The sequence below is a fragment of the Melanostigma gelatinosum genome (genome assembly GCF_949748355.1).
Source record: "Melanostigma gelatinosum genome assembly, chromosome: 10".
NCBI lineage: Eukaryota > Metazoa > Chordata > Actinopteri > Perciformes > Zoarcidae > Melanostigma > Melanostigma gelatinosum.
In genome coordinates, this window is record NC_136643.1 from 11,730,698 (window position 1) to 11,744,134 (window position 13,437).

General features: G+C 42.7%; 3 protein-coding genes across 5 annotated transcripts; 2 read left to right on the forward strand and 1 right to left on the reverse strand.

Moving 5' to 3' along the window:
• Positions 1–549: 549 nt before the first annotated feature.
• Positions 550–4,565, forward strand: rnaseh2b (ribonuclease H2, subunit B). Of its 2 annotated transcripts, XM_079276722.1 has the most exons (11): positions 550–771; positions 1,169–1,237; positions 1,911–2,018; positions 2,409–2,485; positions 2,875–2,989; positions 3,074–3,138; positions 3,236–3,341; positions 3,551–3,632; positions 3,718–3,763; positions 4,007–4,084; positions 4,396–4,565. In XM_079276722.1, the coding sequence occupies exons 1-11, from the start codon at positions 708–710 to the stop codon at positions 4,504–4,506; spliced, it is 921 nt and encodes a 306-aa protein (XP_079132848.1). In that variant the 5' UTR covers positions 550–707; the 3' UTR covers positions 4,507–4,565. The 2 variants fall into 2 exon arrangements, with proteins under 2 accessions (XP_079132848.1, XP_079132849.1); XM_079276723.1 differs by lacking the exon at positions 4,007–4,084.
• A 1,162-nt stretch (positions 4,566–5,727) lies between these two features.
• Positions 5,728–8,018, reverse strand: c9h13orf42 (chromosome 9 C13orf42 homolog; the record flags this gene model as incomplete). The annotated part of the gene is made up of 3 exons (XM_079277598.1): positions 5,728–5,972; positions 7,368–7,512; positions 7,596–8,018. 3 exons carry the CDS (start codon positions 8,016–8,018, stop codon positions 5,728–5,730), a joined length of 813 nt encoding a protein of 270 aa, XP_079133724.1.
• A 1,807-nt stretch (positions 8,019–9,825) lies between these two features.
• On the forward strand, positions 9,826–11,341 carry LOC306782892 (TLR adapter interacting with SLC15A4 on the lysosome). 2 transcript variants are annotated; one of them, XM_079276377.1, is made up of 2 exons: positions 9,826–9,847; positions 10,255–11,341. In XM_079276377.1, the coding sequence occupies exon 2, from the start codon at positions 10,257–10,259 to the stop codon at positions 11,193–11,195; it is 939 nt and encodes a 312-aa protein (XP_079132503.1). In that variant the 5' UTR covers positions 9,826–9,847; positions 10,255–10,256; the 3' UTR covers positions 11,196–11,341. The 2 variants fall into 2 exon arrangements, with proteins under 2 accessions (XP_079132503.1, XP_079132502.1); XM_079276376.1 differs by having other exon boundaries at positions 9,830–9,947.
• Positions 11,342–13,437: the final 2,096 nt, after the last annotated feature.

Genomic DNA, 13,437 nt, shown 5'->3' on the forward strand with positions numbered 1-13,437 from the left:
AACAACAAAAAAGTGACTCACTGTCAACCAACTGGGACACAGTGTCATAAATCCTGAGAGAGTGCGAGAGATGCCCTCCTCTTACTGAAGGACAGATGGATACCCCAATCTGCTGTGTGCCAGTGTGCCAAAGGACAACTGGTCACCAAACAACCTGCAGCTGGGAAACCAAACCACAATTTCTGAAATATCAGCTAAGTGACAAGGAGGTAAACTGTGCAGGGCGAACCTCGGGTGTTGCCATGTAATTATTATCACGATTCTTGAGCGGCCTCTAGCGGCCGAACCTGTGAACTGCAGGTTGACATGCCGTCACCGCGGAATGTTCCACTTAATTAAAAACAGGGTGAACGGAGTGAATTAAAAGACTATTACGGTGTGTTTTTAGTCCCCTTCTACGCTTATTTCATTGTGGGAATATTTATTTATTTTCTAAAATGTGTTGAGTGTCGCCTGTTTAAGGAATAATAAATAAAATCAGCTCACAGCGTAATAATGAAAGTGTCGTTTTCTCCTGTGAGACGAACGCAGAAAGCGCTCAGAGAGCGCGCGAGAGAGGCGCCTTTTTTCTGAGCTCATGTCTTCAGGCAAAAACGAGCCCTCATGTCCAGTAGGCCGACACTTAAAGCCAAAAACAAACATTCATTTCACAGCAATAGCGAACCACTTCAACAGAAATTCACCGACCTTAAGCTGAATCGTACAACATGGCTACTAAAAAGAAGCGAACGCCAAATGTGCAGAACAACAGTTGGGTAGTCATTGCTGCAGGTAGGTGGAGCAGTGCGATAGTACGTTCACTGTGAGCTAACGTTGACTAAGATAGCGAGCTTTTTAACGCTACGTAGCAAAGTTATTAGTCCTTAAAACCGTCATCCCTTCAAGTACGTACTTTATTTAAAGGTAGAATTGTTAGTCATCATGCATCATGCTCAACTTTAGCCACGTATCACAGGAAATAAAGGGTATCTTGTAAGTTGGCTAACTGTTAACGTTAGTTACTTTGTTGCAAACTCTTCCAACAGAACCAGCGGTAATCATTACGTCAGTGCTTCATTTAACTTTGCAGATGACTGACGTGCAACCAGACAGTGATCCTCTCCCACAGAGTGAGCAGTGATGCTCCATCATGGATCTGAACTTACTTCTTCTTCTCTGGTGTCCGCAGACTCTTCCATCGACTCACAGAAACACGACAGTGAACCAGCTTTTGTGAGACTGAGGAATCCCTCCACAGGTCAGTCTTTTATTATTATTATTTTATTTTGTCAGATGATAATGTGAAATGTGCATTTCAGCTTCCCACAGCCCGAGGTGACGTCTTCAAATAGCTTGTTTTGTCCAACTATTACATAAAAACCTAAATCTAGATGATGAAAATCAACAAATATTTACATCTGAGGGACTGAAATAATGTAATTTACAAAAGTACTGAAAATATTGAGCGTTCCCTGTGGAATTATTATCATTATTTTTACCTCGAGTAGTGCTGTGGAGCTGTTTTATTTATCTCGCAGATGTTTTATGATGAAGGAAATGCATTTTCATCTGTTAGACCTTGCGGATACACACAATGCGTTTTTGGGGAGTAGCACTGAATATAAACGTAACTTGTTTTCAAGAAAATTAGTTGCAGATCAACAATAAAAGATGAAAGTATGTGCAGCCCAAACGAGACTGTATTAACATGGATGAAACATGAGGGTGTGTACAGAACAAATAAGTATATAGATATATCTATATATATATATCTATATATATATATATATATATATATATATATAGATATAGATATATATATATATATATATATATATATATATATATATGACAAGCCTTTGAGTTCCCCCAGCTGTGAACGGCCTTTGAAAATAACACAGTTCCTCTTTTTTAATTTTTTCATCTTACAGACGCAACATCTCTGTACATGCTGAGCAGTGGTGATGTACAGCTGTTTGAGGTCAAAGCATTTGAAGAAGATTTCCACTCGTGGTTTGTTGGCCAGACTGTACAGAGAGGTTGGTCTCGTTCCTCATCACAGTGTACTCTCGTCATAATTACAAACGCTGCTGCAAAAGGTGGCTCACGTTACCTTTAGACCTCACAAGCAGTAAAATAGTCATAACAATTGAAACAAATATTTAACATGTCGGGAATAGTGTCCATGTATTATGACAAGAACCTAACCAGGGTCACATCATGCCACCTGGTGTGCAATCGTAATATGACCCGTCTTTGTGACTGTATGACATGTTGATTGAAAGTTTAAGTTTGTTATAAAGTTATTGTGGAGTTAACGTTGTGCATTTAAATATTTAGAGGTGCTGCACTTTTATTCGGTCATATGAACTGTGGTCTGGGTTCAGGATTTTAACGTTAATCAGGTGTGTGTGTGTCTTTCTTCACAGATGGGAGACTTCTCTTCGTAACGCCAATGGATCCTCTCTATCTAATTATGCCCTATTTGATCAAATCTGGCAAAGAGGTAAGAAACGGACATCTGCATTAATCTCAGTGGTGTTTAAAACTCCATTTCTAACTTACTTTAAATAGTAAACTAAGTATCTGTTGAGCCTCCACATGATAAGGAATTCACCTCAATTAGCTGTAGGAGGGTAAAGAGGTAGTAATTTAAGTTTGATACCAAATGAGTGTATTTACTGTACCAGAGCATCACAAATAAAAACTGGAGCAGTGGCCATGGTATCATAATAATAGAGGCTAGAGCAGCAACATCGTGCCTCTAAAATAGCTGTAACAGTGTATGAATGACTGTAAATAGGACTTTAATCTTTTCCAGTTTCACATTTCGACCTCTCATATGGAAGATGAATATCAGTTTTGATCTTTTTCTTCATGTCACCTGCGGCTCAGGGGAAGTTCCAGCCTGTGGATCAAGTTGTTGTGGACGAGGAATTCCCAGCCTGCTCCAGGCTGCTGCGCTGCACACGTTCCCTGGCCTCGCTGCGCCACATTGCAGAGGAAAAAGGTGAAGTTTATTTCTGAAGCTGATATCGCTTGACTGTTCACGCCGATTTGCATCGTTTTTGAATGCTGCGTTTCATACTTCCAGAGGTGGGAAAACAGAGGTTCCACCAATACAGCCACGAGAAGACCATGAATTGGTTGAAGAAAAAGGTATTCCGAAGAGCTCGTCGCCGCTATTTTACATGAAATCAAACCAGTTGCTTTTACACGGTGGAATTGCGTAATTCAGTTTGACTTGTTTGTGTAGGTGGAGAGGACAGTCGGTGTGCTCAAGGGGAGAAATATCTCTGTGGGAGACAGAGTCAAATCCACAACATACATCACAGTGAAGTCGGAGTCTGACTACCACGACGGTACGCCGCCTCACCTACAGGCCACTTCACCTCTTAAGCTATTACTGTTACAGTCCAGTCTCACCCTCCTATGACGATGATGACCAACAGATGGCAGTAATATTACACCGTTGACACCTATGGGTTATAATCCTAAAATAACATTTTCTCATATCCCAAACTTAAAATGTGATTTTATTGCTATTTACTGGCCATGCTTTGTGATTCAGAGGACTACCTACGCTATGCTCACGGCCTGATATCAGAGTACCTCAGCGAAGACCTGAGCAAAGCCCTCCTCAAACACTTGCAGTAAGTCCAGACTTCGAACACTTGTAAGTTATAATTAGTAGCGCTCAGGTGATCAAGCATGCCTCTTCTTATTTCACCCCCACAGGTTACCAGAGCTCACGAGCCCAAAGGAGACGGAACCTCCTTCCAAGGTATGTTCCCGTCTCTCTCAGACGTGTGAAGTCAGTGCAGCACATTCTCTTCTCTTTCTGCATGCCGTCACAACCACCGCGCATGTTTTCTGTGGTCCTCCACCTCACTAACATTGATGCATTGTGCTTGGGTGTGACGTCATCCCAGCTTGTAGTGGTGTGCGTTTCTGTGGTAAAACAACAACAAATCAACCGTTGGTCCCCTTGGTCATGAAACGCTTGTCTTACTTCCTCGTTTGGCAGAAGCGGAAACTTTCAGACAAGCCAGTGGAGGCCGAAGAGGACTATACCAAATTCAACAGTGCAGACTTTGCGCGGAAAGTGAGTGTGTATATACGGAGCAGTCTGCCTGAATAGACCCAACTATTATTTGCTCTGAGCAGCATTTGTTTTGGTGACATCGTGACTGATAGGTGCTTCTTTGCTTTCATCTCTGGAGTGATTGTCAGTGTAGCTCTTGTTTGTTGAATGCCTTGTTCTGTGAGCCTCGTCTGTAGCATACACACATGGGTCAGAGGAGATTACCTTGTGGAACAATGTATTTTCTCAGCTAGAAATGACGTGCTTGATTTGGAATGAAAGGTGTGGAGTTATATTGATTTTTTTTATTTTTATTTTCCTCCTTATTCCAGCCGCCCAAGAAGATGACTGCGGCTCAGAAATCTCTGGCCAAGGCGGACAAGACTGGCATGAAGACGATGTCCTCCTTCTTCAGTCCCAAGGCCAAAGCAGAAAAGAAATGAATGGTGTGTAGTTTCTGGTTTTCTATATGAAACATTTGTAATAAAGACAAGAAAATGTATTTGACGGATGTTTTTCATTTTATATTGCGGTTTGAATGAGATTAATAGAATAATAAGGAAAAGGAATTCTGGCATTTTCATTTTTAACCAAATGTTTGTATGTTGCAAAGTATTAGCTTAAAATATGGCTTTAAGGCCACCTTACCAGTGGTGGACGAGAAGTGACGAGTACTTTAGTATTTATCTTCATACTTCTACTCCACTACATTTCAAATGGAAAATCTTCTACATTTCACACACATTTATTTGACAACTGTAACTAGTTACTTTTGAGAATACGATTTCACTTAAAAAACAAACAAAGACATGATACACTTACATGATGCAGTAATATACTATTCATTCACAGAATAGTATGTTAAATATCTCAACTTGGTTCCACATTGACCAAAATGCTCTTGCATCTATTCGTTAGTGATTAAAACAGAATAATAACATTCTGAAAGGAGCCTTTCTGAATAAGTACTTTTACTTTTAAGCACATTCTCTTATAACACTTAAGTACTTATCAGTTAAAGTATTATGCAAGAGTATAGTGCTGAATACTTATTCCACCACTGCAGATAAATAAACAGCCCTGGGACTCGTCTTACAAATCGAAATCTCTTGTGTTCACCTTTCAGCAGTCTTATTGCTGTGAAGGACATTGTTGCAATCAACCGTTGGCTTCAATACGTCGAATGACTGCAGTCTCTCCGCAGGTCTGATCCATGAGCGACTAAACCTATATTCCATACACTATATTATATATAAAGGTTGTGGTAATCTTGAGACGTCGCAAGGATTGTTTTTTTAGACCATGCTGTAAAAATCATCCATTTAATATTCTCTTATTTAAAGTGACATCCAATTGACGTATAATAGCAGGATATTGATGTTTATATTGATCAATGTTTTAGAAAATCCGACTCTTGAATAGAACGGAGACATCCTTCATGTTATTAGTAACACCTGTGGTTATCCAACTAAGTCAAAATATCGAATGTGAAAAACGAAGAATTAACTTGACGTCATCAGCTGGAGTTTTGCTTTATTAAAATTCCTTTTAAATATTTAGTTAGTATTAATTGTCTGGATGGAGTTTTAGCAGATTATACAAACTAAGTGTAGCTCTACGTCAGCAGAGTGGCAGCAATGGTGGTTTCAAATGTCTATCAAGCGTCACTGCTTTTTTAATTTGGGCTTGAAGCGCAGAGTCTGGAATGCACTCTCCACCACTTTGGGCAGATGGATCGGGTTCCTCTGCAGCCGCAGTCTGCTGCTCGTGGACCCGCTCTGGTTCTTCTTCTTCGGGGCACGTTCGTTGGCACAGGCATGAACTGCTTTCTGCTTGGAATCATCTGCGACCCGAGGAACCCGCATTACCCAGTTGGAGTGGAGGTCGTGCTCGGCCGAGCTGGAGGCCACTGTGAGAGGGGGAAGAGCACAGAGGAAGAACCTGAGACCAGTAGCCTTCAATCCTGGACCGTAAGACCCAGAATGATTTGAACTAAGCAGCGAATGAGATTAAGTAGACCTGGGGCAGTTAATAAATGAGTATCTTACAAATGATGTCCCAATTCTTAACCAAACTTCACCTTCACCAATCAAACAAGTGGTGGAAGAAGAAGAAAGCAACATGAATGTTGACATATAGCAGGAAAGGCTTATGTCTGATAAATAGCACTAATAATGGCTGCATCAGGTGTATCCGTTCAGCTCTGTGGTCACCGCTGACTGGAAAAATGAAGGCTTCATAAGCATTATTAGTTACACCTGTGCTGCCTGCTTTTGAAAAATAATGAAAAGTAAAAGCATAACAATGTAAGAATATTCCATAACACGGTATGGATGTAATTAGTATGACTTAACCTGTCAGGAGCATTTTAATGTAGCTGGTCCAGGTGGAGTTATATCTTACACTATACTGTTACAAACAACTACTACTAGTAGTTAGCCTAATATGTAGCAATATATATAATATCACCTGAATTGTATGAATGTGAAAACTGCAATCTAGAAATTAACTGGTAAATACAAGTGACAAAAAAGTAAAATGAGTCAAATGCAGGACATTAAAATTATGCAGGTTTTTGAAATGAATAAGTTAATACGCCACAAAGTACATCAGTGAATCGGTAAATAGATTAAAACACCTGTGTGGGTGTACCACGATGTGTGTCGGGGCCTAAAGCTCAGTACTTGAGTGAATGTCCAGCTCTGACCTCAGCCATCTTAATATCCTTAAAGGGACAGTTCACCCCAAAATAAAAAAATACATCTTTCTTCTCTTACCTGTCAAGCTTTTAATCCATCTAGATTGTTTTGTTGCGAGTTCCCTAGTTTTGGAGATGTCTGCCTTCTCTTCAATATTATTGGACAATATGGCATTCCTTCCAGAAATCATTACAATCCACAGACCTTGTTGTGAGGAAGCCTGCATCTATGCTTGATACTGTTACTTAACACCAGTGAACATTACAGCTCAGCCGAGGAGGACACAATTAATATTTACACCTCATGCTGTCACGAGCATGAGCCTCTCGTTACATAATTGGTAATTATTATTTATGTAGACACACTAACGCAGCTGTCACCATGGAAATAATGTAACTACTTTACATTCCGTTAGGTTGTTGTATGCAACGCATTACATCATCTCATCTTATATTTTGTACATACAAACTTACAGTACTTAAGTTAACCTACTTAGTTGAGTTCCACCATTGTCTTACCCTACGTCATATTTACATTAAGTAGTTAAAGGCTTGCAGGTCCTAAATGACAGCATCATTTCAGTTAAAGAGGGATTTTAAACCCACCTATGAAGTCCACGTCTGCATGTCCATCATCCACGTACGGTTTGCGCAGAGGTTCGCTGTCGCAGCCTGCGATGACGGCATCAAAGAACTGCAAAGTGTCCTCCTCGCTGGGGGCTGGAGGTGCAGAGGGTTTGGCTCTTGATATCTGCAGTTCGAAAAAAAAACCAGGGGAACATTTGTCTTTGATATTGCCTGCCATGTGCTCGGGGATAGATGATTCAAGCTTACCGGTTCTTCCTTTGTAGGCGGCGGGGGTGCAGGCTTCTTCTTGGACGATACTGTGGCCTTGGCGTGGTTGCTTTTCAAGTCGCTCACACTCTTTGTGTATTGTCGTCTCAAAGCCACGAGGGCTTCAAGGTACTCCAGGCAGTTGTGATTCTGAGAGTAGAGCCATATCCTGTCCTCTTGTCTCTGATAATAGTACAAGGTCGACTCGATGCTCACCGTACTTTTGCTCCGTTTTAAAGTTGAGCCCGCGGCTGCATGACTTTTCTCTCCCACCACGAGCATGGAGGTGCTGCGGACCAGCCTGACGGTGCAGGCGCTGTGGTAGTCCTGCTCGGACCGAAACCCACCACCACCACCACCACCACCCTGCCCTCTGTGTCCGGGATGGTTGGGACGGAACACATTGTTAATCTTCTTGAACATTCCTCTAAATGGAGTCTTTCAGGCTTACAGACTTAACTTCCTGAGAGCTTGTGAAGCATCCATCCATATCCGTCCCTTGAAGCAGACCAATGTGTCTCAAAACAAACAAACTGAACCCGACAGGAGCTGCTCCCTGTGACCGGTCGCTGTCCAGGGTGCTGAAATTGCAAAACGGCTGCCCCTCGTCACACAAAAGCAAAAGCAGGTCCGAGTCTCTCGTCTGTCCCGATCTCAGCGTGTCTCCATGTTGTCGGATGTTGCTCGGCAACATTGCTGTGGCAACGGGTCGGTAACTCGACACTTTGCGCTACCATTACCACTGAGCAGCAGGCCTGTGTCAGATATCCCGACTCATACAAGTTAGTGGACGCAACAACAACAGCCAGCAATCCAACGGACTCTGGGCCTGTCGTGTCTGTGAATGTGAATCCACCTCTTAATAAACCATGTGTCGACCAAACAAGAGATCTTCGAAAAGAACATACATGACAGGTTGAACATGGGTTAAAGTGCTCACATTTCTGGGGTTTATATGAAAAGGCTCAAAAGATCAAAATAAATAATTCTACAATGAATGACCAGGATATTGTAACAAAGTCAAAGTTATATGATGTTGACTTATGTCTAGGTGTCCTCGCCTGATGAATAATAAAACATGGTCTCTCGTGTTTCATGTGCTTCTGTTGTTGGGCTTACCTGCTGCAAGCAGAGGAAGTCTGAATACAAGAGTCATATATGCAGACAAAGACAAGGAACTTTCATCTTGGAAAAATCGGCGGCCTTGAATACAGCCTGAAACCACTTTCACCAGAAATAAGATTCATACAAAAGGTTTCTACCACAGAGGTGCGCAAATAAAAATAAATATATATATATTTCTCAACTGGTCCATTCCAAGTATCATTCCAAGGTCTCAAGCTAATTTACAGCATGTACTTAATCTGGGAGTAGAATACAAAAAGGAGGGATTCTTTTCTTAGCCGAGTGGTAAAAGCACATTGCTATAGAACCACAATGTCCCAGGTTCAATTTCAGCCATTGGACCATTATTGGATGTCACACAGAGCTCTCTTCCCCCCCCCCCCCCCCCCACCACATTCCTACACGGTCAAAAAAAAAAGCAAAAATGACCAGAATAAATATTACAAATAAAACATGCTGAAGAGTAGCACGGTTTCAAGGAGGAACTGATGAGTTGTGGGTTTCATAACCGAGCGTGAGGTCACACTTCTGCTTTTGGCGGTGGAGGAGTAAAGCTCGGAGCTCTGAACAGCAGTTATTTGACTAAAATCATGCACGTCCTCACTGAGAGGTAACTCAGAATTTGTGGTGCGACTTATCAGAAAACGAAAACAGGAATCAGTTAATAGTGATCATATGAATTACAACTTTCTTTTCTGCTTTTCCCTTTACACACCTGCTTCTCTTACAAAGAAACGAAACTGTAGTTTCATTTTACAGCGAATGTTGCATTCATAACAACAGCACATCTGTCATTTCACTACATTTGGGCAAGAGGAAATACTAATGCAGCGGTGGATGCGTCCTGATGTGAGGATGTAAAACAGATATAATTTACATCAGTAGGAACTAGATGCGGGATATGCTCAGCCTATCTGTAACAATCCTTTGAAAATATGATATTAATTGTCAAAATGGTGAGTTGGAATGTATTCATGATGAATCCAGCTGCAACATTCGGTTTGCAGAAACGGTTAAACAGAGAAAATATCTCACATTCCCACTTCCTCTTTGGGTGGTATAAAACAACCCATCACACAAAACGGCACTCTTATTCATGCAGATCTTGAATGGAATACAGTCTGCAGGTGGGTGTCTCGATAGAAAATGATATTTTTTTAAGAAGTGCTTTTCTCTAATGTGGTAAAGACTGTGGAGGACTGAGAGACTGATTCTGGTCCAAGGAAGGTAAAATGTTTGTTTCAGAGGAATAGGATTCATCTTTTGATCATTATATGAGATAAGGTGCTCTTTCATGAAATCCTCTTTTGGACAGATGTCTTTTTCTGTTTGGGGATGAATGCGTTTAATGTGTATTGTTTGTTGAGTTTTGTGTGCTTGTATTGCAAACTAGCTGTCTCGAGTCTGTAAATGTGTGGCACAGCATACGGCATCAGTCCAATGCCGATTCGAGAATAAACACTGAATGAAGCGATACATCTATGTTGACAGTTGCATCTTATCACAGCTTCTGCGAATGTGCTCTTTGTTGCAGCCATGCTTTGTGAAGGCAGATTGTGGAGTATGACCTATGGTGAATTGGAGGAGCTGGATTCACCCCTTCCTCAGAAAGCTCCCCAGAGGGCTTTTGGGCTGCCGAGAGCAGCTGCTACCCTGGTGCCAGGCTCCATCAGACACACTCCACTCGTTCACCACAACTCCCCCGAGCTGACAGGTTGCATGGACAACAGGAGCGATTCAGAGTTGCACATTTCTCCGCTGCGGTCCTTGGACAGCAGACAGATCTCTCCGCAGATAGAGATCCCAGCTCAGGCTCGCTCAGTTGGCGATGCCCCTTTCCTGGTCCCCTCCTTCTGTCAGAGCATCTGCCAAAACTACAGCGACCTCCACATTGGAGGCGACCAGGTGCTGCCGCTCTCGACTAATGACGGAGAGCTCCGGCTCTGTACCGACGCCCAGGCCGTCGGCCCTTTCCTCCAGTCCTGTGATGTCCCCCCGGCTGTGGAGGATTCTCCCCCAGGAAAGACATCTCAGGGTGGACTTCTGCATCCACCGAGGGGGGGTTCAAATCGCTGGAGACCGGGGAGCGTCCGTGATCGGAGCGTTTTGTTCCAGGGCCGCGAAGGTCCGTTCTCCAACTCTCTTCTCAATCACTACCTGGAGCAGAAACTGTTGGATTTGTACCAGCAATACATGATGGAGAACATGGCCAGGGAGGGGGCCCCTGGTACGGGTTCGGACCCTGGCCCCATTTGCCCTCTGCTGGGCTCAGAGCTGGTCCTGACCAGCCTAGACCAGATCACTTTGCAGCTGAGCCGGGAAGGAAACCTGGAGGCCGGCCTGGCCAAGGACATGGTCCTCAGCTGCTTTCTGCGGGTGGCTGGCGACATGCAGTCAAGTGTGATCAGCACTCCCTTTCTGCAGATTTCAAATGAGGCGTCCAGGGAGCAACTCACAGAGAATAAAGGAGAGTAAACCCAGTATCAAGGAACCCGCCGAATCAATTCTCTCTTTCATTTTAGTTTTATCACCATGAAAATAAAATTAAGCCGATTACTGTATTGATTTGTTTTATTTTCATGAGCTGTGGAGAGGATGGTGTATGATTATATGATCACATCGAATGGTGTATGTTCATGTGGGGAGCTATTGCTGTGCAGTTTTCCCTCTCTACAAGGACAATAAAAACAGGAACTGAAAATTGAAACTGATCTTTCCTTTCCCCACCCCACCCCGCCTTGCAACACGTCGTCAACAACATTGTCCTACTTCTTGTACTGCTGGCCACTTCTGAGTAATGGTTAACACTTTGTACGTCTCTTTATTGTTTCTTCATCTGACTGGTGAAGTGCAGAAGAACATGGTGTTCTGTCATCTAGGATTCAAAATGATATGTAACAGTTTGATCCATCATTGTTTATTTCAGTGGAAGAAACTCATGCTTTCTTCATCGGTGCTCCGATCCGTCGCAAGCTGAAGCAACAGAGCGCGAGCTCTACCCAGAATGCCGTTCGGCGGTGCAACACTTCATAGAAGTACCTTCTAAATACACTACACAGTGTGTACATAATGCGTCTAATAAATATATGTCCCGTAGATCTCAAAAGTTCACACTTAAATACACGAATAAGCCAAGTGCGAAGTCCATCAGATGAACGGTTGTCGAGAAAATCAAAAGACGGTCAGACAGACAGACAAAGACTCTTTCCATCTCAGTTACATGTTTCTATGTTGATCATCGACACGTCTGTTGAAGGACAATACAAAGCCTGACGCAATCAGTTGATATTGTGCACCTCAACAGATAGAACAATACAGAATGCCACAACTAAATCAGTTGCTTATCAATATATATTGTTGTGACAAAAGATATACTCCACACAAATAAACCGTTTGTGTCTGATCCCATTCTCTGCTGCAAATGATGAAGATATCATTAATGAGTTGATGCAAAGTCTGCAGTTCAATAAACGGTCACAAGGGGGAAGCATTATCACCTAACTTCTTTACCCAAATGACTTTGACACACACCTCCTACTTGTCTCATTTCTTTCATGCGTCCCTTCACTGTCTGGCCCCCTCCCTCACCTCAACATCCATCCATCCAGCTCATGTTCCCCATCATCCGCACCCTGCTAATCTATGATGTCACCAGCACTGGGTTGTAAATCTGTAGCACGCAGGCAGTCGGGGCACTAACACCAAATTCAACACAGTGTCTGATACCGGTTCCCCTACACAGTGGAAACAAAACACAAGCTTGAGATACGGTTATCTGCACCGCATGATTTATTGTGGGAAAATATTGCACGAGCGCAAATGAGAAACTCAGCGGGGCTGAAAACCGATGGATTTGCACGCCAACGGTGACATGTTATTTTTCATGTTTCCTCTTATTCAAAGTGCTTTGAAAGACCTGCGACTCCATTCCAGCTCAGTGCAGCTGTGGCCTTCTGAGCCAGTGTTTGATCAGCTTCCTTGTTTCCTGTCCAAACAGAGAGCCACAGGAGGAAACAGTGTTTACCGAGCAGAGCGCCGCAGTCGCAGCCCTGTGAAGTCTCAAGGCCGCAGAGACACATGTTTGGTATTTCTGCTTCTATGCGCATTGAACAGTCTAGGTACATGTTAAAAGCAATCGAATCCTTACAGACCTATACAACACACACGCTAACATATCATGTATGACTCACCCGATGCCAAGCCCATGCAGTGTGAGCATATTGGAACACACTGATTTCCACAGACCCTGGAAAAACAGAAATCAGACGTCTTGTTGCAGCAGAGGTTAATTGTAATCGCTCTCTCACACACACACACACACACACACACCTGGGTTTTACGTATCCGGGTGCAAAGACAACACAAATAGGAGGTTTTGATAATTTTCTGTAATTAGTAGTATTTCTTTCTCTTGAAGAAAAGGTAAACGAAGGTCAAAGAATGAAGGAGAAGCCAGGAAATGAGAGCAGAGGCTTACAAAACAAACAATAAGCTACAGCGTTTGAAAAAAGTGGAAGAAAAATAACCCACACTTCTCTCATGGTCTAGCGATGAAACCAACAGGGAGCGTCTTTCTGAGGTTCATAAAGTAATTTCCTTGTCACAAAGAGCTTTTAACATGGAGGCAAGGCCAGAAGATTTCATATCAAAGCCAAGGTCCTAGATACACTCTCACTATTGTGGCTCTAATGCGCTGTAGCACGCTGTGGCTTGCCTT

Coding starts and splice junctions, on each gene's coding strand:
- rnaseh2b (XM_079276722.1), top strand. CDS start 708: ATGGCTACTAAAAAGAAGCGAACGCCAAATGTGCAGAACAACAGTTGG. Junction 3,633..3,717: donor GCCCTCCTCAAACACTTGCA/GTAAGTCCAGAC, acceptor TCACCCCCACAG/GTTACCAGAGCTCACGAGCC. Junction 4,085..4,395: donor GTGCAGACTTTGCGCGGAAA/GTGAGTGTGTAT, acceptor TCCTTATTCCAG/CCGCCCAAGAAGATGACTGC.
- LOC306782892 (XM_079276377.1), top strand. CDS start 10,257: ATGCTTTGTGAAGGCAGATTGTGGAGTATGACCTATGGTGAATTGGAG.